The sequence below is a fragment of the Orbicella faveolata genome, unplaced genomic scaffold (genome assembly GCF_042242905.1).
Source record: "Orbicella faveolata isolate gen_17 unplaced genomic scaffold, um_ofav_v1 contig_35, whole genome shotgun sequence".
Lineage (NCBI taxonomy): Eukaryota > Metazoa > Cnidaria > Anthozoa > Scleractinia > Merulinidae > Orbicella > Orbicella faveolata.
The window spans coordinates 29,698,341-29,726,339 of NW_028301564.1; the positions used below are offsets into that span (position 1 = coordinate 29,698,341).

At 38.0% G+C, this 27,999-nt stretch overlaps 1 protein-coding gene across 3 annotated transcripts; it reads right to left on the bottom strand.

The window, feature by feature from the left end:
- Nucleotides 1-4,681: 4,681 nt before the first annotated feature.
- LOC110043081 (uncharacterized) lies at nt 4,682-27,998 on the bottom strand. Of its 3 annotated transcripts, none has more exons than XM_089272827.1 (22): nt 27,742-27,998; nt 26,007-26,074; nt 24,876-24,955; nt 23,915-24,007; nt 23,567-23,636; nt 23,010-23,084; nt 22,714-22,853; nt 21,499-21,678; nt 20,563-20,930; nt 18,282-18,388; nt 16,722-17,389; nt 13,847-14,163; nt 12,401-12,497; nt 11,580-11,722; nt 9,591-9,773; nt 8,410-8,514; nt 8,187-8,255; nt 7,872-7,988; nt 7,548-7,585; nt 7,275-7,435; nt 6,198-6,255; nt 4,682-5,947 (listed from the first exon to the last, which is right to left on the bottom strand). In XM_089272827.1, the coding sequence occupies exons 2-22, from the start codon at nt 26,048-26,050 to the stop codon at nt 5,845-5,847; spliced, it is 3,216 nt and encodes a 1,071-aa protein (XP_089128953.1). In that variant the 5' UTR covers nt 26,051-26,074; nt 27,742-27,998; the 3' UTR covers nt 4,682-5,844. The 3 variants fall into 3 exon arrangements, with proteins under 3 accessions (XP_089128953.1, XP_089128951.1, XP_089128952.1); XM_089272825.1 differs by having other exon boundaries at nt 26,007-26,079; XM_089272826.1 differs by lacking the exon at nt 27,742-27,998 and adding an exon at nt 26,895-26,980 and having other exon boundaries at nt 26,007-26,079.
- Nucleotide 27,999: the final 1 nt, after the last annotated feature.

Consider the following 27,999-nt stretch of genomic DNA (forward strand, 5'->3'; position numbering starts at 1 on the left):
AGAACGCTGGAAAAGGCGGTCATTTTGGTTTCTACGGGGCGACGCGCATTTCACAATAGACTATATTCGTATTCTCGGTATAGAACTGGAACTAGCTTGCAACTGAGGCTAATGCGGAGAATCTTTTCAAATATAAATGACATTAATCTCTTTAATGATATTCACCCGCATGAGCCTCCATTGCAAGTTAGTTCCAGTCCAATACCGAGAATACGAATATGGCCTATTCCCACTGGCAAAAACAAGTCTCGCTCCTAGGGTCATTGCAGGAACCCTAACGACCCGGAAGTTACCCCAACAACCAATAGAGATTTGCTCCTGCGCTCACCTCGCACGGCGGCTTTTTTTATAATGAACGTTTCGAACCACATCAAAATAATTCATCACCTCAGACTTCACATACCTCACCCTGCGAACAGAGCCTCCTGTATCTCTTATACCTATGCAATCGTGTGATTCGTGTACCGATACAGCTGTCTGTGGTGTTTTGCATAAATTTATGGCTGTTTTTCCATCGTGGAACATGGAGATGGAAAGAGGAAAAAGGCTCTAATAATGGGCTCACATGGATAATCAACGTTTGAGTTACTTTTAGGCGTAAAAAAAATTAATGCAGGGAAGCCAGATTTAATTTTGTTTTTACCTAGTTGGGTACTGCGCAAAAAATAAAGCATCTGCTCACGCGTGGAATAAACGTGCGTGTTTTCAGTAACTTGTCCGTTGACTTAGTCCTTGAGCTAGGTATGAAATATAAAGCTACATTTTGGTAGCAGTCGTATGATTTTGACGCTCTCCCATGGGTGGGGCATTTTCACTTTTCTCACGCCCCCACCTTGGGGATTTTGTATTTTATATGCCTCAGCTCACAGTCATGACAAAAGTATCAAATGCCCAGAGGGAGGTAGGGGATGGGGGTGAGGATGAGCGGGCTTGAAATTGACAGAGCCATGAAAATCATCAGTTATACTGATGTAGCTCTTATTCGTGTGTATGTGTTTCGAAACATGCACAGAAAACAAAATTGAATTGAGCAGCAGCAAAAGAAATGAGCTGAGAACTGCAATTTAGGACATTCGTTCTATCTACAAACGCTTTGAATAACTTTCGTGAGTGGTTCTCGCTGAGGTTGACAGCCTTTTTTTAATTTTTTTTTTAAAATGGAAGTCAAAATTTGAGGGTAATTTATTTTCTAGTATGTTCGTGTTTGTTATAGAACGTTTTTCACTCACGTGGCCAGGAATCATGCAAATTTATGGAAATTTACCGATGAGTAGTCACGTTTAAAGGTCGTGAGTACCGTGTGCAAGCCTGGGAACAAGTAAGGCGACTTGCTAAAAATTTGGCTTGTTTCACCGGCCGGTTGATAAAAATTCGAGAACACAGTCACAGCAGCTAATCAGTTATGCCAATCGGAAAGAAGACCGTACATTTCGTTCGCCATTATCAGTCTACATGGAACGAAGCACAACATGTTTTTAAATTGCCACGTGAACACAAGGAAATGCAGTCCGAAGCATACTTGGATGCACCATTGAGCGCTTATGGCGAACAGCAAGCGACGGACATAAAGCAGAAAATATTGGAATTAAACGCCGAAGTCGCCATAAGTTCCCCGTACAGGCGAACCATTGAGACCTGCCTGCGATCCTATGGGAGCCAGAATGTTGTTATTTCCCACTGGTGCGGCGAGAGAGGGGTATCACTGTGCGACATAGGCAACACAAAGGACAGCCTCGAGAAAATGTATCCAACGCTTGATTTTAGTGATCTGCCGCCAAACGTTTGGTGGTACGTGGAAGAAAGCTTGAAAGATCAGCTAACGGATCAGAGGAAGTGCTACGAGTGGATAGTGACCAACGGGACCTTTTTAATGGGTGAAACCGACGAACATTTTCAGCGAAGAATAGAGCAGTTTCACTCGTTTCTGCAAAGCCGAAACGAGAACAACATCTTGGTGTTTTCACACAGTATGTTTCTTAGAAACTATTTACATAAATATTTCGGGCGACCACTTACGCAAAGCGTTCCAAATGGCTCCATAAGTACGTACTCTTTGTAATTGGACCGAGTGGAGTATAATTCACAAAGAAATAGAGAATGCGATCTGAGGGTCGAGAACATAAAGAATGTTCCCAATTTAACATTGCATGTTATTTCTTTATTTATGACGCCGCAACATGCATATAAATTATGTTAATGGTTGATTATCAGAGCAGCGTGAACACTAGAAAGTTATTTTGTCATACAGCTGTAAGCTGCAACCCTGTGGTGAAATACGAAAGCGCGCGAAGTCTAAAAATAGAATGCAAATTATTGGAACCCCGCGAGAGTCAGACAACATAAGCATGCTCAGAGAGAAATAGAAGGTAAATGAACGCCAAATTTTCTCTTCAAAAATTGCTCTAGGAACACTTGCTTACGCGCTTGAAAAAAGCTTCAAATCTTGCACCATTCCATTTTGTTTGTTTGTCAGAGTTATGTCACTTGCGTGCTTCACCATTGATTGGTCATGACATGCTCACGTTCTTCGGATGTTTAAGTAATTGTATGACTGTGCGTGAAGTAATATGTATGTAAATGTTTTAATTTTTATTTTTTATGCAAGGGCATTGAAGATTTACTCTTTGAGTGATCTTTGAGAATTCTTCTAAAATTGCAAAAACTGGCTGTTCAGCCCTCAAGTAGCTGTTAGCTGGTTAGCCTCCAAGCTGAAGTCGATTAAAGAATGAGAAATTGACAATGTTTTTGACTTCTGCTTGGGGGCCAATCAACTTCTGGTTGGGGGCTAACTGGCCAGGGGTAATTGCAGTTGTACAACTGCGATGATCAATCATATCTTTTTATCTTTGTCCACAGTTCAAATATATGGTCTTTCATATATTCACTTGCAGTATTAAACTATCCTAGCTTTTATATATTTTAAAGCCTTTTTTTAAAAGTAATAAGTTTGGAATAAAACTTTTTGTAGGAAACTTCACATTTTTTTTTCTTTACTATTAGATCTCGTACATATGTGAACTCACTCATGTCAGCTTGAAACCAGTCTAGTAAAGTAGTCTAGGACAAATTGCTTTCATTTTCCTTATGAAAACCGTAGGCTCTATTGTTATTTTTTGAAATCAAAGAATGCAGTTATGAGATTCAGTGACTGTCCAGGTATTCAGTGTCTGTAACAAGTGACAGGAATGGAGATGCTAGACTAGATATTTGGTCTATCACGGCTACAGTACAAGCTTTTATTATTTAAGCGATTCTCACTTGAAACATAACTACTGAGGCTCAAAAAACTCTTTTTAATAACTTTTGATTTCTAATATTTTCTCCATTCTCTCTTTGGATTGTCAGAAATCGAGTGGCTGAAGAATAAAATAATGAACAAATTAACCTACCTGCCTTTATATCTGCATTTGTTGTACCACAGGTCTCCCAAACTACTAAGTTTTTAAATTTTTAGCAATTACATGTATTTGTAAATAATTATTTGTAAAGGAAACTGAACATTAGCTTTTAATACATATTTTATTTTAAGGAGTATGTTTTTTTAGATAGGGTCCACCTCTTAAACTCCCTTTGAGGGTGTTTTTTTTTTTGTAACAATTTCCAACACTTTCTAAGACTTAAGATTTTGATGAGTCATTTTTACCACTTTTCATCAGTTGATGCTACAGTCATGGTATCACAAAAACCACCCAATCATTGGTGAGCAAGTTGTTATTATCTTCATGGCACAAAGGTCACCGTAGCAACAGCATGACCTGGTAAAACACCCTTTATTTTAGCTTTAACTGCTAATAGCTCTAAAAGAGCCGGATGACCTTTATTTGTTATTATGGAATTTTGATTACCAGGATAACAGTGGTGGATCTAGTAGATAACTAGTGCGTCCAACACAGAGTAAACCCGTAGGGCCAAAAGACAAATACGACGTGCAATACTAAATTCTACATTTTGTCTAATTCCGTTGCTATCTTCTGTGAAATTTGCTTTTCATTCTGCTAGTCTTCCTGTACAAAGGCTATCATTCTGCTCTCGCAAAATAATAGTCTGCGATTACTGAAATACAAGTGGTTGACACGAAAACGAAAATGTACTTACTACGTAAAAATAGAGACAAGAGCGGTTTTTACTATTATTTCTTCGAGTGCACCCTAAAAGATACTTCGGCAGCAAAAAACAGTGGCGTTTCGTCATGAACGCACTAAGTGAGACCAGAATCCTTGATTTATACCGAAGAGCATCCGCGACCTTTTCATATAAAAAAACCCTAATTGACCACTCCCCTAATGGGGCTTTTCAGGGTCAATGAAACCAGATGATGACACAATTCAAATAAACATAACATGGTTAAAAATCCCAGCTGGCGGGAGGCAGACCAGTTGGCTATTTATAAGCATGACCGAGGAGTTGAACTGGGGTCTACTGAAAAAAAAACAAACTACAGCTAAGTGGTCAGAGCGGGACTTGAACCCGCGACCTCCAGATTTCAAGTCCGGCGCGCTAACCACTCGGCCACGCTGCCTCCGCACCATATGGGAATGCCTCCCCGGGAAACCCTCAAGAATCAGCTCCACGCTTCCGATTGTTTTTAAAACAATGAAAATGAATGGTTAACGTTGGAGCTTGTACATACGATGAGCCGTGAACCCCTCCTCCCTTTGAAAAGTAAATGGCAACAACACAGTCATTTGTAATTGATTTTATTCATGGGGTTGGTTATTTGTGTCCATGTCAGCTGATAGAGCTGTTTCACTTGACAGTTGAAATAATTCGCTGCTCTGGTTTTGCATTACTACCACACGCGATTGGCTGAAAATACTCGCGACACTTTGTCAACCAATCAGAAGTAAAACCAAGTTTTGAATGGTTTGATGGATTGTCTACGTCCTTTGTAATTGGCCAGAATGATTACAATCAACGATATATTGATCACGTGATACGCGATAATGTGGTTGCCGTTCCACCCACCACCCCACAGTCAGACAAATTCTCTGACGTTACTGAATTAATTCTATAAAAATATACCAGCACGACTGGGGTGGAGGGATAAAGGAACAATTTCTATATGATTGGTATATTTTTACAAATGAAGAGAAATTCTTCCAGATGGGATTAAATATTAAATGGATAGTTTAGGTCCGACTATGGCAATTATTGTATGATAGACTATTATTTACATGTTTTAGCACGCATGCGTAAGCGCTCTTATTTAAAACACAGTCCTAGAGCAAAAAAAATTGCTTCAAACTAATTTATGCAACGTTCATTCACGGTTTTATCAGTGATTTATAAAATTAGTCAGACTTTTAATAATAATATCCAATTGGGCACACGGGTAAAATAAATTAATATACTGGATGCATAAACTTCAGGTAAACATTTTCAGTCTAATTGCCACCTATAATAACTTGAAGGAGCTAAAAAACGATTGAAATTAATCGGCCATGTTTCATCTCTTCCAAAATAATTTCCAAACCGCATATAATGCTTGCCTCTCAATAAAAGAAGGCTTACAAAACGTGGGACTCGCTTCCATTTTTCTCCTTTTTCTTTTCTTCAATATAAAAAATTTTTCATCACTTTTACACTGATTACGCCAATAGCCATTTCTTCACAGTTTCTGTCCTTCAAGTCTCAACATGAAAATATCTTACAGAATACTGTTTAGCACATTCTTTGATAGTAATATCTGATATAATAAATAGGAGAAAGTATTATCGACACTTCAAAAAAGCAGCTTTTTCACAACAACTCGCATCAAACGTAATCTAATGCTACAATCATGTGTAAATCACGTGGACTTCTATTGCTTTTAGCACGTGTACATCACGTGTCCCGGAGTGTGAGTCACGTTGGCGATTCCCTGACGCCATCTTCGTTTTCCGCAATAGGCGGCAAATGTTGAACTTGACTGACAGGATGAAGCCATGACGTCTGTTGCGTCACGTGACTGCAAGGCAACACAACAAACGAGAGAATGTTAAGTCTGAATCTGACTGGAGTTTGGCAAAGCTATGGGTTTCCTAACAATCATTAGTACTGATGTATGATATGAAATATGTGGATAAATAGTCAAATCATTTTCTGGCTTTAATTTTCAAAGAAAATTTCCAAACTCTCAATTCTGATGTCACGACAAATATATCTTTCAGGCGATTTGTTTCAGAAAACCACATGTCTGAATTAAACATGAGACTTACTTAATATAATATCTGACTCCATCTGTGGTATAAGCCTCCTCCCATCCAAACGGAAGTGCTGTGGAATAAACACTGACCTGATGAGCAGAGCTAATTTCAGAGCTCATTGGAACATTGGGAGCTAGAGAACCTGGGGGAGGGGATACTCTGTAAATCATTGGATGGGGGTGTACCGCTGGAACACTGAAACCCTTGCCCTAGACCATGATCAGCTTGATTTTGCAACCCTATTCTAGGCTAGGCACCAAAAACCCCTACCCTATACCAGACTAGCTATTTTCTATGCAGAAACGTAATCACTATCGTATTTCAACGTACGCTGACGAAACCAATATCTTACAAAGTCGCTTCCGAGTTTTAACTTCTATTATACAACTTCGGGTGAAGAACTCTGTTCCAGACCAAATTATTTAAACACTGTCCGCTTTCCCGGTAAATTATGCCCTATCCTAGACCAAACCTGTCTGATTTCTATACCCTATCCCAGACTAAAAAACCACATCCTTTACAGCGGCACATACCAATATAGCTTATATATGGGAGTAACCCCCAAGCTAGAGAACAAGACATAAGAACACAGAAAAAACTATCGTACACGTAGCCGAGTATTTTCCAAATCTTACTGACCAATACCTAGACTTTCCGAAAAGTCCTTCGTCTTGTTTATTCAGTACCCGCTGGATGAAGCTCTCGCGACTTCGTCGCTCGCTCGGCCGCTTTGCGACCTTAAAACGGCCGCTTCGCGGCCTAACATATTCTACCCTGAAATTCATGAGGTCGACTTGTGGCAAGTCTAACCAATACCCCGAAGCTTTAGACAGATTTTTATTTTCCAAACAAAAATGGCGCGAGCACTCGCGAGTACTTTGAAAGTTGTGACGTCATCTTAGCGTGATCGGTTGCTTAGCAACTTCTGGATTAAAACCTGCGCACTTCGTCTCGGAGATTGGAATTAGCCACCAACTGGTGCTTGTTAACTTAACTGAAATGAGGTAATGTTACAAGATTGTTTTGTCTACTGTCGACTCAAACAATGTCACTAGATATTTCTCGTGTAGCTGAAGAAGGCATACTTACGTTCTTCTTCTATCAGTGCCTTGACTGACTTCACAGTTTCACGAGCTTCCTTCGCTAGAGAAGCTGGGGTGTACTTGGCATGTCGGGATAGGTAAGATGGCGGTTTAGGATTTGATCCTCCGTCACGACGAACGGACTCTCCTTTACCACGCTGCTGGGGCCTGGAAACAAGCCAAGAGAAAAGGGTTATTTGAACAAACAATTCAGGGCTGAGAAGTAGATTAACAATCCAAAAAATAAATCAAGGTATACTGAACATGGTAATCAACTAACCTTGCCGAGCCTCGCTCTGTAAGAGTTTCATGGACCATCTAAACAATCAACACAAACAAAATACGTCAATCACTGACCAACAAGCAAGGCGATGAGCATTGGAGTAGACTTTGATATTATGAGTGGAGGGGACGAGGGAAAGGGTCCATTTCTCTGTTGCAGGGCATGATTACTGTCAACACATCAAAGACGTTAGCTTAGCGTGACTGACAAGGAAACAACCTTGGACTAAATACTCGGTTAACTGTATTTGTTTAATATAGTTCGAATCTTTTACGGAGTGGTTAATTACTATTGTAACATGCTCAAAACACGCTTTCGTACCTCGGCAAAGTGAATCAGTTTCTCCGTGGCCACTTCGTAAGTTCGCTTACCCACTTCGGCTTTCTGAAGTTGGCAGCCGAGAACAACAAGTCTTTTCTGTAACTCTTGGAGTTCCCTCTGGAATACAAAGATCAACTCATTAGATCCACAGTGACCCTAAATATCAAAATACGGAAAGCACAGGGATAATGAGAATACAAAAAGGATCACCAAACGGGAAGTTGACTCAGACAACCAAATTCTCCCAGCTAGGTATAGGGAGCCAAGTGAGGAGAATATGCAGGATGACGAGCAGTCACAAATAAGTTAACTCACCACATCAGGTGTCGGCTCGGCCTCTTTCGCCTTGTAAGAGTCCAGCTCTTTTTCCAGAAGTTTTATAACCTAACAAAGCAAGAAACAATTTTTTTTCATTATACAGCTAAATGGATTCCGAGAACCCAGGGCATTTCATGCTCCGCCCCGCCCCCTTGCTGGGTCTCTATGCGAGATAAATCCTTCCCAGAACCAATCAAATAACCCCACATGACTCTTTTACCTCAGCATAGTCTTGTTCCACATCTTTAGCAGCTTTCTGAGCTTCAGACGCCAGATGAACTTTCTTCTCAAGCGATCTGCTTTCCTCCAGCAAACCTTGAGCATCCTTTCACAAGAATAAAATTCGACATCGTATCTGTCTTTCCGTTATGTTACATTCGTTACGCGATGTTTCCATTATGTTACATTTGTTGCTTTATGTTTCCGTTACGTTACATAAGTTACATTCGTTTAGCCAAGAAAGGAAATCAGAGACATGTCTTGACCACTAGAAATACTGTTACTGTTCTTTTATTAACAGAAAGACAGAATGGAAATAGAGGATATTACATGGTGGCGAGAATATATGAATTTTATGTTCTCGTGGCAAGAACGATATCTCACGAGTGAGCTACGCTCACTCGTGAGATATTGTTCTTGCCACGAGAACATAAAACTCATATCTTTGAGCTAACTGATGACGGCGTTTTTGACGATTTTCCGAAGATTTCCGACTACTTTCCGAAGATTTTCGAAGATTCTCCAAAACTTGTCCGAAGGTCACACGAATGTTGCCGACCATTTTCCAAAAATTTCCGAGGATTACCGAAAATTGCCGAAGACTTTCAAGGAAGATCCGAAGATGTTTCGATCATACACCAACGGATTTAACTTCAATTTCAGAGACAAACTTGATATCGTGAAATCATCAATATCTTCACTAATGAGATGGAAAATACGCCACTCGAGTCCCGGATGTAGTTTCGTATGAATTTTACGAGTGGTGTATTTTCCAGTAAAACAATCGTGTCTATATGATAAAATTCTTTACTACATTAAAATGAAAAGATAACAAAAGAAAATACTAACCTCTTATTGACCGAGCGCTCGGGCCGTACTGGGGAACATTGGCTCAAAGTCGCGGCAGTATCGACCGAGCACAGCAAGTTCCGTAAAAAAACGACCGAGGACCAACATTCCCCAGTACGGCCCGTGCAAGCTAGGTTCGTAAACTCACTTAATCAGTAGTTTATTATATAGGACCCGAGCCTTGATTTTGCCAGCCTTTGAAAACAAAAAATGCACGGCTTATGACCGTGTCCACGGAAACGGTCCGTATGGCAAATCCCCGACCAAAAAAGAACCAATCAGAACGTTCGGATTCAACTCAAAACTACCTTGCCATATAATACTGCCTCTTACCCTTCTCGCTTTCATGAGTTCTTCTTCAGCGGTCAAGCATTCTTCCTCTTTCTTTTTCAATAGCTTCTTTAGGTGTTGAACTTCACGTAAAGCCTCGTCCCTTTCACGTCTTATTCGCTGAGCGTCTTCCGCATTTTGTTTGGCCAAGGCCTCTAATGAAGCCAGCTGCGACTGTTGCTGCATCTGAAAACAACAAACATACTATTTGTCGTAAAGGAATGGGGAACACCATGACGTGGCGGTGGGCCGTTTTCCCGCTAAATAGACCATTTTACAGTTGTCTGCTCAGTGACCTGGCCTTTGTATGGCAGCGAGGCTAGAGTTGACCTTGTTTTGATACAGACCTCACTGCTTTTGTCATGTAAATGCACCTAGTTAGCATCAGAACTTGTTTTACACAACAAAAGCAGTGAGGTCTGTATCAAAACAAGGTCAACTCTAGCCTCGCTGCCATACAAAGGCCAGGTCACTGAGCAGACAACTGTAAAATGGTCTATTGTATTTAGTGCGACACCCAACATTTCCTTCTGACACAATGAATTACTCTAAAAAAGAAATTCTTGGAAAAATCTTAGCATTCACAAAACTTTGACCAACTATACAGTTGCTCAAACTGCACAGAGCTTGCGCTGCTTGAATCGACGCGGGTCGATACGGTGCATTTTCTCTATATGAAGTACTAATAAAAAAAAATCCGATACGAAAGACAGGTTAAAATCAAAGCTGCAAATTTCTCCTAAAAATTACAATAGGATATCGAATCTAAATTAACACATAATCCAGATGAAATTCATCTCTTAACTTATCTGCAATGAAACGTACAGCAATCCGCAAAAACTGTTTTTCGCAAATACAACAGAGAAAGGGGAAGATCTCGTCTTTGTTTCCTCTTCTCGCTGGCGGTAATTTCGACGCCATATTTACACCACGATTTAACACAGAAAGGAATAAGCTTGGTAGATTTTCCCACAAAACATCGCCTTATTTAACCTAGAGGAATTTCAGTCAAGGGTTTCTTTCTCTTTGACAATACGTGTTCAACAATTTGTTTGTGCTTCTTCCACAACAAGTTTACATTGCCAATTAAGGGCCTTTGTAAACCATGCGTCAGTGGATCCAAACCAAACACTAAAACACCGATACCCATTTCGTCTCTCAGTGACGAAACTAAAACAACTTTTTGACCTGATTGTCTTGTCCCTATAATTATTGTTTTCCTCGTTACTTTTATGTTTTTACTCGAGTTTATTCGCAGTAGGGAGGTCATTAAGCTAATTACAGGCGGTCTTGAATTACGACATATGGGTTATTGACCAAGTGTGAGGTCAAGATGGCTCGATATTGGCCAAGTTCTTTTTTTGCGAGTTTATGGACCGAGACGGAGTCGAGGTCCATAAACTCGCAAAAAAAAGAGAACGAGGCCAATATCCAGCCATCTTAACCAAACAAGCTTGGTCAATAAAGGATTTATTATATGGCTTTCGGGGAAATTTTTCTTGCGGGACACGGCGGGTAGTCCCGAGCGGGCAAGATAGCTCCATCTTGTCCGCTCGGGTAGCCAATCACAGCGCAGGATTTGATTCATCTTGCCCGCTCGCGGAGCTAGCCATATAATAAATTACGTTATTGTCCTTTCTAATGCCAGCGATAAAAGACTAGACTTTATAAGGACTGTTTCACGTTCTTAGAATTTAATGCACTGAGCATTAATACATATAAAAATCAAGTTACGAGACGGATATCCACCATATGTTACAAAAAACAACTATTTTACCTTGGGCCGGCGGAGTCATTCGCATAGCAGCTTCTAGGCGGACAGCTAACAAAAAGTATCATTACAATATTTCGACTACATAAAAGCGAAAACTTGAAAGCTTTTAAATTATCATACCGGTTCAAATTCGTCTACGTTTCGGAAAACCAATAGAAAATGGTATAATCACTAATCATCACTAATAATTAATAAAAAAGACATAAATTGTCACTGACTTGTTCAAAGGTGTCTGTTTCAGGAGGGGCTGCAGCGGCGGGAACTGAATTAACATCTTGCACTGCAAACTGTACAGCTGAAGTGCTCAGGGAATAGTCGTTCAACTGCAGGGCAAAAACCTGCCTTGCCACATTCACGAAATCTGAAATGAAACAACCACAACATCAGGGTTTATATCTATTTGGCAATATGGCCGCCACATTAATACAAATCAACAGAGATACACAACGATATGATGAAATGCTTCGTTACGTTGACGCTACTTTTTGTTTTTGTTTTTGTTTTTGTTTTTGAGCTGTAGAAATTCACCATGATATCAACATAGTTACTCCAGTGTTTAAGGAGGGTTATTTACATACAAACTAGGATAAGATGTAGCTAAGTTCAAGACTTTGTGTAAATGGTAAGAATTGACCCCTCTATTTTGGGCATGATGGAAGTGAATGTGAAAGATAACGTCCTTCGGTATGCAGCATAAGTGCAGACGGAAACTAAGAAAATAAAATGGACGAAGTTCAGTTATCCGTTGAATAAGCGGGCAAGTTTCTGTTCGTTTGTAAATCACTGTTACGAAATAACGAGTATGTAACAGGTTCGGCTTGATGGATTTTAGAATTTACTTACTGGAAAGAGATCTATTGTAAAACAGGGCGACGGAACGGCACACAGTTTTGCTTAGTGCTCTAATGTGAGTTAGCTAAAGCTTTTCCATCTAAGTGAAAAAGTCGACGATTGCATGTGTCCTCTACAGTGTAAACAAACGAGTATTTAAAGATCGCTTAAATATAGAACAAGGTAGTAACACGTTTATTGTCCTTACCTCCATACGATACAAAACCGCCATGATCAACAGGCAGTCTTTGCCTGAGTTCGTGTTGCCCTTCCTCCGTCGGGTTAAATCCTAAATATCTCAAAGCCTGAATCAGAGATTGAAAAAGTATATACTCAGTCACAATAGCGACAAATCTATAACTCATGCAAACTGGAATAATTTACAACCCTTGGTGCTTTAGACAAAAAGGAGAAGCAGTTTAAACAATGTATGTTTACACAGCTGGCTTCAGAGAAGAAAATCGTAAAATTTTTTATCATTTATTTAGCAGCATTGGAACTTGAGTGTGCGTTTTTCCAATTGAAAAACTAAATACAGATTTTTGAGAAAATGGTAAGTAAAATTTTGACTAGTGCAAGATATAGCTTTTGATGGGAGATCTCGAAAAGCAAGAAACAGTTTCTTTGTAGGCTTTCGCCATCTTGAAAAGCTGTTCAATTCATGCTGTTTGTTTCACATTTGGCTGGTAAACACAAAAGACTCTGAAGCTTACTAACGCTTCTTTAGCTTGTCTTAGACCTATAACGTCATTCATGACATTTCAGCGTAAGAAAACATCAGGGCACAGGAAACATTAAAAGCCGAACCAGGTGGATTTCTTTCACTTCATTTCCAGCAGGCTGTTAGCCAGCAGATACAATAAAACAAAAATTTAGAACCAGAAAGATTGCCTGTAAAAATGCTTCATTGCCAACGTTTTTCATTGCAAATGTTGCCAAAATTACTGACACTGACACGACTCGGCTGAGAGCAGGGTTCGAAAAAAAGTGTCGTTCGGTCGTCCGTGCCAAGTGGATTTTCATGCTGGGCAAGTAAATTTTCATTCTCTCTTGTCTAATGGGCAAGGATCCAGGCAAGTCATGTGCCAACTAACGGCTAAAAAGGTAAACTAAGGTTTGCCCAGGACAAGCAGAATTTGAGAGCTACTTGTCGGGAAGGTAAGCTGGGATTCAACTTTTTTTCAAGACCTGTGAGAGAAATTTTTCTTATTGCCAATCCAACATTTTAAAATGTTTTAACCAAGTGAAGTGTCTATAGACTTTGCTTCAATCATACCCACGTTTGCCTGGGACTAACATGTCTTGTCAACATGCTGTTGAGACCTAAACCCTATACTAAACATCACTGTCTCTGAAAGATGTATTTACAGTACAATCCAATACATAATAGTAATACAATGCTTTTGAGTTTATATCAAAGAATATCCTACGAGTCACTTGTATTTTGTCGGTATACACACGAGCCTTTGCTATTTTATACCACGCCATAGAAAATACAGTGGACAACACAATCAACGCGACATGCGGCTTTCCTTTATTCTGACTGGCTGTAATTTCTATGGCATGGTAAAAAAAAAACCAGTACAATACAGCAAATTTATTGACCCTTCCCCGTGGGTAGAAATAAAAATACAAACGAGAGCCATGGACTAACCACTTCAAGTCTCTCCACCCTCAACTTGGTATGAGGATCAAGCGAAAGTCTTCGACTGCCCCTCCCATTCCGTTTTGCTCTAACACCACCAGCTGTTGTAATCAAGAGTGACTGCTGACCATTAACAGGGCTAGGACTTGACTGCTGGCTCAGCGATGGTGAGGCGTGTTGTTGTGAGACTCGCTGGAGAGCTTCCAGATCTTGTTGTAAGTAGTATGGTACTGAGGATGGTTCAAATGCTGTTTGCACAGGGCTGATGTGCAATGATCCTAGTGACAGCTGTTGAGGTTGCGTTCCCGGGACAGTTGGCCCTGCTCCTAATGGAAGAACAAGAGATACCCAGGTTAATTTCTGTCAAGGACGATGTCTGATGTTTTCAGACCAACTGACTTAAACAACCACAGCTGTTTCTTTGGTTTCTTCAGGAGGCAACTAGGAGGAATGCAGCTACATGTACTTCCCCACCTGGGGAAGTAGCAGCGTTCAGAGTCTTCCTTACTCCGCTTACTCCTCAATAGCTAGTTTTTGCACCAGGCAAACAGAAGATGCTGGTACAGTATTTGCCAAAGAACACAATGACAGGAAAATGGTTAGTCTCGAGTTTGCAACTTCTCAATCTTCTCAATTTAAATATGAGACTTGTAGAGCCCCAGTGCAACATGTGTGAGATCAGTAACTAAAAAGAGAGATCTAGCCTGGTGATGGAATTTATTTCGTGTTTCTAGGCAAGTTGCTTGAGACTCACAGTGCCTCTGTACAAAGGTGTAGAAATGACTGACATCAAACTCTAATGATAACCTTCCAGAGTGCAGGGAATTGGGTGGGGGGGGGGGGGGGGGAGAAGAGTTGCAATCAAAACCTTTCGACTTCATGTTATAGAAACCAGAGTTAAACCTTGCTGAGAAGGCTTCATGACTTGAGCAAATAAATTACAGATAATATTCTAAAACTACAACATGTAGCAGTTACATATCCGAGAAAAGCACAAAGAACAGAATGTGTTCTCATGTAATTCAGAGATGTGGACCCAGCCTAACAGATTGGGAAAAATGTACCACACTATAGTAAATGTAATTGTTATGTGTTTATAGGGCTAGGTGGCCTAACTCAAATGGCCTTGAAACCTCTTCTATATCGTGAGAAAACATAAACAAAAATATACTGCGACATTTCCTACAAAATGTCTGAAACTTGTGCCACACAATAATAAGAACATTTAAAAAATGAAAATGACCATGAAATGTGCGTAATGCAGAGTGTATTCAGTATTTATTTGTGGAAAACTATATTTCAAATAGTTTATTCCAGAAACAATAATTGCATATTTTAAAAGCATCTCATTTTACAGAAGGAGGTTAAAGTGAGGACACTCGAACCGTGAACACTTGATATTTGTTTGTACATTTTTTCAGTGACCATAGAGTGCGGGATCGTCCTTTTGACAAGAGTATTTAGTGTTTTTACACTTTAAAAATGCTAACACTATACATTATAAGAAGAGCCTCTATTCCATAGTCGTCAAAAAAATGTACACAAAAATGTCAAGCGTTCACGGTTTGAGTGTCCTTACTGAAATTGCAGCCTAAATCTAGTTCCTAAAATGAACTCTTGATTGATATATACTCTTTTTTTTTTAAATTTTACACATACTGGTGGGCAGTTTAGTTTCAAGATCCATAAACATTGCATTAACATTGCTTGCAGAAACTGAATAGACAGTATCAAGTTTGAATTAACTAATTAACAGAAATGTTATAGCTACCTGATAATTTGAAATGAAAATCTTTTGAAACTCAACAGAAGTCCTCTAAAGAGAAGATGCTTTACACAAATACAAGGAAATATATTTACAATAACAATGATGCTAAATTGAGTAAAAGTTCTGTTGGTTTCACATCCCATAAAAATTCATCACAATACTGTAAACAACTACAGAGCCAATGATCTACTGAGTTTTCACACTGGCTTTATTGTTGAAAAAAATTGTGCCACTAAGAAAACTATGATGAAAATCTTTCATTAATAATTAAATTAAAAGTAACCACTGTTTTGTCAAATCTTGCCAAATAATAAATCTATTTATTGTAACTTTGAGGCCAAAAATGGATGTAACTTCCTTTTTGTTTCAATGGTGTTTTTTTTTTTCACAGAATTGGCACAGAAGTGTTATATCAATTTACACTACAGAAAACGTAAGTGTATTTTTTACAGAATCACTTGCAGTTTAAGGTTTAACATGATTAACTGAAAGAGAGAAATTTTACGAAAACTGGAGAGAATTCCAAAGTAGTTTGGTATGTGTAAGTGAGGAATAATTTACCACATTTAATGCCTCTTGTTTAATATCCATGTGCAAGAAGATTTGTATTTAATCTAGCAAGTTTCATGTTAAAACTAGCACACATGCAAGACGTGACATAGACAAATCCATTAGCACAGAAGTGTAATGTGTAATCTGTATTTTATAAAAGTTTCCAGCAAGTAAAAAAATTGCTGGCTGTGTGTAACAGGAGACTATGTCGTTCTTGGAAAAACCTTAACCTGTGAAAAAATATCTATATAACAGAAATTATCCAAGTTCTTAAAGTTAAATAAAATCAGAAATTAATTTTAACTTGATTGCAAGTTTGACATGGGTCTGTAAGTAATGCCTTACACACTGTTCATTTATCCTTGTCCAATGTCAAAAGCAAATTTAGTTGTAGCTGTTTTTATCAGAAATAAACAATGAGCTGGATGCATTTTATACATAGTAAAGCACACCAATTCATGAATCGAAGAACATTTTGGGATCAAAAACCATGTTTACAAGTAAGTTAACACAAATTTTGTGAGAACCATGTCTGAAGGCAAAATATTTATAATAAAAACTCACCATTTGCAGCAAATGAGCTGGGTTGATTTACACGAGGTTGGCTCACAACACCTCCATTAACATATGGAGGACTAGTCCATGGCCCATACTGTGAATTCAGTGGAAATCCATTAGGTACGCTATCAACAGTTGTTGGCGTAGATGACATAGCTGGTTGAAACCCACCAAACATCCTCTGTGGGATTGCTGTGGGTGCCTGGTAGAAGCCATTAACAGGCTGTAGGTGTGAATTGGGCACAGCAGAATGGTTCACACCATTAGCTACAGTGTGTATTGAATGCGTCATTGGTTGCAAAACAGCTGGCTGGGTATCTGATATAGCAGGTGGAGAAACCTGTGAGTGTGGACTTCCTTGGAATGTTTCTACACTTGGACTGCTTTGCTGGCTATCTGCAGCTGCTTGGCTCACACCTCCAGCCAACAGCTCTTTCATAAATATGTCAGTGTTACTAAGATCTGGTTCACTTGTGCGTGATGATCTACTAGATGAAGGTCGAGAGCTTGAGTTATCAATCCCACTGAGGTTCAGTTGGAAGTTTTCTTCAGGAGCAAATCCATTTTCAGATCCTCTTCTTGGACTATTGTGCGCTGGACTGATTGAGCCATTTGGTGTCTGACTGCCAGGCCTGTGACCACCTCGTATAAATGTTACCTCTGTGTCTTGTCCTCTGTTCATAAACAACACATCAAATATTAATTATTCCAGTTATAAACTGGCTTTCCCTGCTCTAAAGCTTTTGGACAACTTTTTAATCAAGGAGATCAGTGATGAAAAACAGAAAATCATCATCTGGGGGACTTGTGATTTTAATGGTAAAACCAATTCTCAAAGCTTTACTTTTATAAGGTAGCATGAACATTCAACATAATTCAAGAGACTTAAATCTTGTATTCCATGATTGTACTCTTGTCCTTCACAATGCCTGCGAAATTTGAAACTTAATTTATTATTGATTTTAAATTGCTTTCTACTTAGTATTGCTCTTGATGTGTAAATTTCAACGCTACAGCAGTTGTACAGATAACACAAAACAACATGATTCTAAAGGATGAAATCACTACTAACATATTAGTAACGAATTTTAAAATAATATTATGCCCTGCATCAAACAGAAGAAACTTAGTGTCAAGTAATAACATTTGACAACCCAAATTGCACCTTATTTAGCGGCAGTTCTCTGTCATGTATTTGTGTGAACATTTATACTGCACATTAAAGAAAACTTCATCTTAGTGCTTAAGCATATTGCAATGGTTATGCAATTTTGTAGGTACTGTAGGTATAAACTTTCTCTCAATGGCAGCAAGCTTAACTTAATATTTACTTAAAGCAGAGCTGTTTCTCAACAAGTGTTTGTTCTAGTACTTGCTTCATCTTCCTAAAATCATTACCGGTACTCTGTCCCAGATGGCTAAATACGATACAAATATCCATTTCCCAAACTTGAATTACAGCTGACCCTCGCACAGTTCACTGGAAGATAAGATCAACCTGCTGCCAAGGCACAACAAACACTAGACACCTGAGACATGCATCAGACAAATAAATTGTTGTAATACCTGAGTTTAAGTCTTGTTAACAGAGATTTTGCTTGCTCATGTGTGACACCAATGAGAGTCTCTCCATTTATGTACATAAGTCGATCTCCTCTTTTGAGTCTTCTGTCCTGTAACAAAATAAATGTCCCTGCTTTTAATGTGTTTTAGATGGTAGTTGTCATGAGGGATTCCAGTTTCATGATTAAAGCTACATTTCAATTTATGTTTAAATACCTAAGAGCAGGTGTCAGCAGGTACCCTGAATAATCCAGAATGAGTGAATTTGAAATGAAATTGCAAAAATTAAAAAATAGTGTAAATTTTGTCAGGTTCAAAAATAAAAGTTTCAAAAGTAAAGGTTCATGAGCTTTGTATTTGAGAATCTGTCAATTAAACGATCTACATTTTTTGCTATTTGATGCTTTAAAAAGACTTACACTGGATATGTATTGTTTTTTGGAGAAACAAAACAATGGTCACAGCAATTAGACCCACCTGGAGACTTCAAAGTGTCTTGAGGCTAACAAAGCAGTGTGTATACACAGCTTAAAGACTATGAATATGGTTTTGGTGGAAAGCCCCAAAACATATTCATGAGTGTCTGCCTGGCCAGAATAGTTAAATGGATTCTGTTTTGAATGTGAAATCTTGAAAATTAATTCATCAAGTAACAAAATATCGATATATATTTATGCATAATTTGTTTGAACTACAAATACATGACAATATCGAGTTTTTTCAATCTACAACACATTTTCTTCCTTTTTTCAAAGCTGTATTTATTTCAATCAACACTAACTTATATCAAACACATGTTGCAGGGTTCAAAATGAAATAATACAGAGTGAAGGAAAACAGTTCTTAAAAAATTGAAAAGTGAGATTTTGCTGGAGTGAGATTGCTGGCACTAATTAAGAAATAATTTAAGATTCATAAGTATAACAGCTGCAAGTTTAAATCTTATTGTTCAATATTCTTTTCACTTATCTTTTTGGTTCTTTAAATTTCACTAAATCAAGGGTTTCAAATTACTGGCTCTTGAAACTTTTTATTTTTATTTTTATTTTTACAGTGCAACAACTTTGTTGGGGTCACCTCAGAGTTTTCAATCAATCATCTGTCCAGGGCACAATTTTAAACCATAAGAAAATATGTTTTAGCAGTGTGAATGTTAGCTCTCGGAACACACAGTTCTCTTTGGCCTCAAATTACATTCAAATTTTGCTGACTTGAATGGCACAACAAATGAGCAATGAAAATAATTTGAACTCAGCACAAACAGATTGAATGGACACTCATCATGAATGTGTTATGGTTTAAATATATTTTTGTTTTAATTTTTTTTAAACCAGTTTAAATTTTGCAAACCGGTTCATATTTTTCAAACTGGGTTAGGATGTCCACAGTGTGTTGAAATCATTGTTTTATTTATAGTTGCTAAACCGTGCAGAGTTGTTTGTCAGTGTTGGGTCACAATAGCTGGTTCATTTAAAAATATTTTTGCTGCCACATTCAAAGTCTCAGAGTAATTTTCCTAACTTTTTAGTCAACATGAGAGTTATTTGTTTCACATTATGATTTTGTCACTGTAAGATGAAGAGATGTCTCCTACATGCTGATTTCAAACAACATTAAATGTTGTTGCTTGTTTGTCATGAGTGCTGTTAAAATCAACAAAATTTGAACACATTTAGCAGCCAATCAAAATTGTCTGTTCCAATGGTCAACAATCATACTGCTAGAACATGATTGACGAGATCAAAAACAAAGTCAGTCTTTCATTTACAATTGTGCTGTGATTGGTTTAGAACTCTTGGGGGTCCCGGTTGAAGTCATTGCACTGTAAATTTTGCAAACAGCACAATCTGTTCCAAATGGCAGTTTCCTGATAATGGTTGAATTACGACAAGACCTCTGGCAAACAGTGCAAGTACATTACGTACAGGTCATTATTGATGCAATGCATTGCTTTATATGCCTAACTTTTTTCGTCAATGATAACATACATGTAAAAGTACCAGAGTTGAAAATGAATATCATTCATTTGTGTTTAGTAATCTATAGTAGGCATTCATTTGGTAAAAATTTTAAAAAAAACTTAAACAATTTTTGAGATTGAAAACAAAAGATGGCCCTAACTTTAGACTGAGAAAACAAATAATTTGTTTTCTTAAAAATTCAAATATTGATTTATTTTTAAGTCATAATTATAGTTATTTTTTCCAGAAAGTAGGTTATTTGCGAGTCTAAAATAAACATTTCTCACAGTGAACTTTTAAAATTAAATCCTCAAAAGTGTTACCTTATGAGCGTCTCCTCCCTCTATAATGTCGTCAATATACACATGTGGACCTTCTGGCCTGTTTGTTCCACCAACAATGCACAAGCCAAGGCCAGTTGTATGTTGAATCTGAATGGTCTGCAATTCTCCTGGATGGTCAAATGTTGGAGAAGAACTTGTGGAATGTCTGTCAGTAGGTAGTCCAGAATCATTAGTGACCTCTGAGGAAACGCTTTGTTGCTCCACAGTCAAATGTCCATTGCCGTTATATTCTGGGGATCTCTCAGAAGAGTGAGCATCACCATTGAAGTGACGGGTATACGGTGTTCTGCTTGCTGGCATTGAGAGTTTCTGAAGGCTGGAGTTGTATGATGGAGGTTCATGTGCTCCTAGTAAGAACAAAATACACGGCTGAGTATTCTTTTAATTCTTTTTAACAGCTATTGAGGGGCCTTTCAACAAGGTTTCATTGCCATTAGAATATAAAAAGTCTTGTTCCTTAAAGGAATTCATCTCTAGTCAATATTTAACACTTTCCAGAGACCCCTACCAAAAACCGCCTTGCTGACATCAAGAGGTTACATTCACCTGGATACCTGTTTATATTACAAGCAGTTTGCTTTGTCCCAGAAAAGCCCAAATTCATATAAGTTCTTAATGTCTACCTCTACAGTAACAGACACATGCATTTGATAATATAGACACTCGTGAATACTTTGACTGTGTTTAATAGCTTAATATTTAATTAATAGCTTATTTAACTTTATATAAATCATTATATAATACAGTAAAGTTTGCTCTGTGTGATGCTTGAAATTGTCTTCAGGAGCCAGGGTAACTTGATGGTACAATACAGTTGTCTCACATGATTCACAAGAAGAAGTGGTTGAATGTATATATCAAGAAATAACTAGATGATCTCTATAATAATCAAGAATTAAGCCATCATTTGCCCACCAGGAGTATGTTGAACCACAGTAGGACCAACTGAAAGTGTCGGCAGGTCCATGGAGTACATTCTCTGAAGGCTTGCTGAGGGTCTGTCAAGCGAGTTGGTGGGTGATAAGACAGGGCTGCCATGACGACCACCTGCCAGCGGAGACATCTGACCCGCATTCATCACCCATGAACGTTTTCCTGAGGAAAAACAATAGTGGGAAAATTAAATCAATGTAACTGAGCGGTACAAAAACATTTGTAAGAAATGTTGGTCAACCTTTAAACAGGGTTAAGAACAGTGTATGGTAGAACTTATCTCTGGACACTGAAAGCACCTATGTTGCAAAATTTTCAGGTATATTTTGCAGGTTGCAGGTTGCAGGTTGCAGGCTGAAATTTAATTATAACTGGAAAACTGCTGGCACTTAAAAAAAGTGTACAGGTGGTAGACTTACCGTGACTGTTACATGACGCTGTTTACAATCACTCGGAAAGGTGGCTTCCACCTAAGTGCCATACTAGCCGAAGTGATGGGAGGAGAGTATATTCCAATGATTTTAAGCCTGCAATGAATTATTGTTTTTGAAGAAACATCTGAAATATCATCTGAAATATCTGCTCAATTTGGTTTCTTCCCTCTGAGTACCAAACTGAAAGCACACTGAGCTTGTGCTAGTATATTCCCTCAGATAAAATCTTATATTATTTCATTTCTTTATTTATTTGCTTCATTTGTGATGGCAACCTTCTGTTGTTGAGGGAAGACCCGAGCCAAATCTGGAATCAATGGAACATCTGTGGAGCGGCCATCCAGATGGCTTTGAAGAGATTTCACTGGTCTCAACATGTCAATCGATAAGTACTTATAGTGGATTGATCGTGTTTTCACTATGTGAAAGAGGCAAACTACTTTATGTAACAACCCCTGACAAGTATATAGGTTATTAATTATTTTTAGTGCCAGTAGTTCTCCAGTTATAATTAAATTTCAACCTGCAACCTGCAACCTGCAAAATATACCTGCCGCAAATTAAGACATTACCCTCATCAACATTGCTGTCATAAGATTATACAAAGGAGTACATTCCTCTCCAGCGATCTGAGAGATCCTGTTCTCATTCAACATTATGGTTTCAACATTTTAAATTTTTTACGTCCCATCCAATTTCATAATCAATCAAGAACCGCCTAACAATTCTTTGTCTGGCTTGTGTACTCCTCGGGCTGACTCACCCATGGTTGGTGAAGGAGTTGAGGTCCGAGAGCTGCCAAAACTTCCACTTCTCATTAATCCCGTTGAAGGCAATCCATTGGTGAGACCAGATGCTGAAGATCCACCATTCAATGCTTCCATCAGTTTGGCAAACTCCTGTCTACAAGATGTTAAGTACATTGTACATTATGTAAATGATTGAACCACAATGCAAAACACCTGCCTGAGTAAATGACATCAGTTACCTGTTAATTGACAGCTTATTTATCGTTAAAGTGTTAATTAATTCTAAACTGACCAACAAAATATTTCATACCTGGCCTTAACATCTCTACTCACGAGCAGTTTGGCATTGTTAGACTGGGCAGCATTCCGTAGTACTGACATTGCTCTGACAAATAATTGCATCAAATTTAGGGATTAGACTGACTAAAATGTTACATACTAAGAAAATCATGCAGTGGAGAGAATTTTTTAACTCAGGTTCAAACTATGAATTCTCCTCACTGACTTCTTCACATTTCTTTTCAAGTTAGTTCTGAAAAGTAAGTGGTAGATCAAGACAATGTTCCCAAGATGATAATTTTCCTTATTCTAACTCAAGATTTCTGCTTGACAGTGTAGTCACTATAAGGAGAAATAAGATGTTTATTACTATCGAAATTAATGGTTTTAACCAGACTTTGACAGAAGACAAAATATTGTTTGAAATTTCACTAAATGAATGTAACCAAAACTCATATGGGGACACCCTTGTGATGGTTTATGCAATGTTAATGTGTGGTCAGAACCCTACACGTACATAATTATTTGAGTTGCTCTTTAAAGGAGCCATTGCAGTTAGAAAATGCACATGTATAACTAGGACCTTACTTGTCATTTGAAAATCCAAGCAGGTTGCATCCATTCACTTCCAAAAGTTGGTCTCCTTCTCTTAATCTTCCTGATAAATAAAAATCAATACAGAAATGACGGCAACAAAATGAGGCCAGGGCTGTCATCAAGGGCCGCAACCAGTGATACCTGCATTAGAATCTTAAATACATTGTATATTATCTAAAGATAAGTAATTAACAGTAATTGTCAAATGATTCAACAATCTACAAGACGTGGTGATCCAGTGGTTACTGATTATTGAATTTGAAGTTTAAACCCTGACCTTGTGTCATCCTCAGCTTAGGCAAGACACTGAGAGTCTGATTAAGTAATTTCTGTGCTTACCATCAAGATCAGCTACACCTCCACTCAAAACTTTCTTCACAAAGATTCCAAAATCAGCACCAAGGACAGATCTCCCTCCAGCTATTTTTATTCCTGATCACGAAAATAGAACATCTCACATAAGTACTGTTCAACATGTAAATCTTAACATGTACCAAAATAACTGCATCAAGCTACACTGTACAGCTTCAATTTCATTACATTTTATTGATCCATCAAATATATGATTGAATGTTCATACAGTTAGTCATTTTTTGTAACACATCTCTTTCTACATACTGTAGAGTGACATGTGGTATTCTTCAGTCTAGCAGGCATAGCTGAGGAAGGGGAGGAGGAACGGGGGGAGGGGGGGGGGGGTGCTGAGTACCCAGCGAAAAGAGATGGAGAATTATTGTGTTGTACAGTCCAGATTATCCTGATGTATCAGGACGGTCATGACCTCATGAAGCTATTTTTGTATGACCCATAAGATAAAATTAATGTCACCCTACCACCATCCCTCTTCTGATTTTGATTTTTTCAAAACACACTAAAATACATGTATCTCAAATTAAACACCACAAACAAAGATGAACCTTGACATTTAACTTACGAACTTCCCCCTCCCATATGTCCCTCCTCTCTTTAAGCTTGAGCATCACCAAAGAGATGTATATATACATGTACCTCTACACATTGGGAAAGACAGACAGAATCCCCAAACAATACTCAATATCCAATATTACCTACCTTTTCTCCAACTATAACAAGAAATTTAGAATTTCTATGTCAAAACAGTAGATTCTCATACTTAAAAACAATTTTTATCTGATTTTTTCAACACTTTCTCTGACTTTTTTTTTTACAGTACCAATGAAGTGAATAGATCACTCTGTCAAAATAAAGTTACCAGCAGTTCTTAGTTCTATCCCAAGGTCAATAAATATTACATACCTGTTTACATTAAAAAAATGCTTACCTAATCCACTGTGACAGTTTTTAATATTAATCACTTCTGTTTCATGCCTGTCGCCGACATCAATGTGGGATCTGGAAAGACTGTAGAAAATAAAAAAGTCAGAATTTGTAAAGTTGTTCTGTCTAGTCCTAAATACAGGTATATTAAATTATAGTTTATTATTTTTAGTGTCTGATATGTATAAAAAGCTCAAAACATATTTTGCTGTACAATAGTTTTCAGTCACTAGATTTTCCCTTTAGTTTGAGCCCAATACATATATGTAAGAAAAATCATCTCGCACTGTAGACTATCAGATGATGCTTTAGTGAAGCTCTGATGCCCTGCTAGTCCAAGGATAATGCACAAAAAGGAACTAGTTTTCACTGTAAGTTATTTTTTCTAGCCATGTGTAACCAAAACTGATTTTCGTGACAAAACAAAAATGGGTTTAAGCCACCCTTAAATCAATAAGAAAACAACTTTAAACCCCGCTGTGGCCAAAAACAGGTGGTGTTTAATTACATGTATGTTCCCTTCAAAGATTCAAACAATACATGTACATGGAATCCAGCTACTTTTATAGTTACACTTATTGTAACTTTCAAAGGTTTTTTTTTTTGATCCAGAGTGATAGGAATCAAACTACGAGTGAGTCAGCTTGTAGCTTGATACTACTCGTTGGACAGCCAGTGTGGATCAGAATATTTATTATTAGGAATATCATAGCTCAGATTATATGTCACATAGATGATTTTCTTTGCCAGTCTCATCTGGATAACAATTAAATGGATCTTTATATACTTATATACTGGTATTAAATGTAACATGTCATACAGTGTACTAATCTGACTTGTTCCTACCAAAGTTTCCTTGACTTAGTCTGTAAATCTACAAGCTTACATTCACCACATTGGAGGGGTTTTTTAACATTAAAATGCAAACATTAACAGGTTTTAAGATATGGAGCACTGGGTTGCCTGTGAAAAGCCTCTAAATGAATTTTGATCTCGTGTTATTTTCTTCTCCTTTTGTTGAATGATAGGGCGATTTGGAAGGAGAATCTATCACTTGAACAGGCAACACTGTTGTTTTATTCTGGTACCCGATTGTTTACACTTAAGGGATGTCTAAGTAACGTCATTCACTAACCTTCGAGGAGATGTATCCCCTGTCAACATTGAAAGACTTCCCATGCTCAAGTTGTTCTACATCACATCCTATTCTGCAACGGAAACAGTTGATACAGCCAGCTATAGACTAAGATGGAACTCACTAGTCTCTTAAATTACAATATTATTTTGCTGATTAACTGAATATTTGGCTATCACAAGTGCTACACCTGATCAAGTAGCAACATATTCTTGATTGGCTAAACCATTATGCTGGAAACTCAGATGTGATGATAAGGTCTATTTTTAGGACACTCTAAAAAATATTTATGCACAAAATATTTACAAATTTGTCATAAAAAGTTACGACATGCAACATAAAGAAATTTAATTTGGCTTCTACGCGACAAAAGGAAGGCTAAAATGTTGGCCACATCAAAACAAATGTAACTGTAAAGTTCAATTATTAACACTTCTAACAGGGCTGCAAAAAATTACAAACTATACCAAACTTAATCACATGTACAACCAGACAAATTGAGCATCAACAAGTACATGTACAAGAATTGAACTGACAGAAAAAAAATTTCATATGGATTTCAGATAACAAAACCAACTGCATCCATAACATAAATAAAGAATGGTTTACAAATCATCTTAATTTCCAAGAAATGCTGAAAACGTTAGTCTAATAGTTCTTAACTACTACAAGGAGATCACAAATCTATCATAATCTTAGGACAAAATTCCCAACACTCGACAAAACGAGCAACTTCATGGAAGTCGCCATTTTAGTTGAACGAGAACTTATCCAATAATACTAAAATCAGTACTTCGCGCGCGCCACTAACTACTCGCGCGAAAAAAGAAATGTGTGATGGGTTTTTCCATCAAATAAATCGTTGATATTATACATATAAACACTCACGATTACTCATGAAAATTTACATCGGCGGAGAGATGAACGACCGACGCGATGAGAACGGATGTCACGGCAGATCTAAAGTAAACAGACTTACTGCAATTAAATTTCCAATCATACGCTTTCGCCTAAGAATGCCATACCTAAAAAAAATTCGAAGGCTCTAGAAATCTACAGACATCATGGACATAAGGGATCGATTTCTGTTTTGTTGTGACACAGTTTCGTTTCATGACGGTACGGTCAATTATCTAGCATTCATCAATTTCAGGATTTTCAGCTGTTTTCAAATCGCAACACAAAATCATGCATGCAGGCAGGCAGTGCAGAATACACACACTTCTACCTTCTAATTGACAACCTGTAAAACGAAGGGAGGGCTTGCAGATTTCAAAATAAGCATCGAAGTCCAACTAAAATGTTGCTTTCAGGAAAACTTCCACGAGGAAAGCGTCCACCGATGTCAAGTTCTAACCGATTCGGCATAAACGGATGGTCGGAGACAAAAGATCTGCAAGACACCAAAAATAAAACTGTCTCCGAGTGCTCACAAAATGCCGCATTTAATATTTCGCCGTAAGAAAACAAATTTCCTTATGTAAAGATTCGCGACAGAGGTCGAGTGAAGACCACGAAGCTGTCATTTGCATGGAGCCAGTAACATTCGTGGTTAAACAACTTGTCGATGAAAACAGACGCCGATTCATGAAAACGATTTATGATTACACACAGTACAAGTCATGGGACATACTACCTGTTTGGCGAAGTAAAGCTATCATTGGACTCAACGGCAAAACATTAGGTTTTGATTTGCACAGCAATTTGTTGAAATAATATTATCGAGCGATCTTACCTCTATCCTCTATCTTCAATTCCAACTGACCGGCTTGGCGATACTGTGTTCTGTTTGTGATATTTCGTATCATATATTTCCCCAAGAACTGTGTTTTTTCGTAAGCGGTGTGGATGATCGTAGCACAATATCACTGGAGTACGTTGTCCTTTGCCAATCTCTGATATCTTGTGACAAATCAATGCAGTGTTAGGCTCCACTGCATTCCAGTCATCAAACGTGTTTTACGCGCTTCGGTTGTTCTTTAGCAACGGGGGT

Coding starts and splice junctions, on each gene's coding strand:
- LOC110043081 (XM_089272827.1), bottom strand. CDS start 26,050: ATGGGAAGTCTTTCAATGTTGACAGGGGATACATCTCCTCGAAG. Junction 17,390..18,281: donor TTAACAAGACTTAAACTCAG/GTATTACAACAA, acceptor GTTTATGAACAG/AGGACAAGACACAGAGGTAA. Junction 5,948..6,197: donor GGAGTCAGATATTATATTAA/GTAAGTCTCATG, acceptor GTTGCCTTGCAG/TCACGTGACGCAACAGACGT.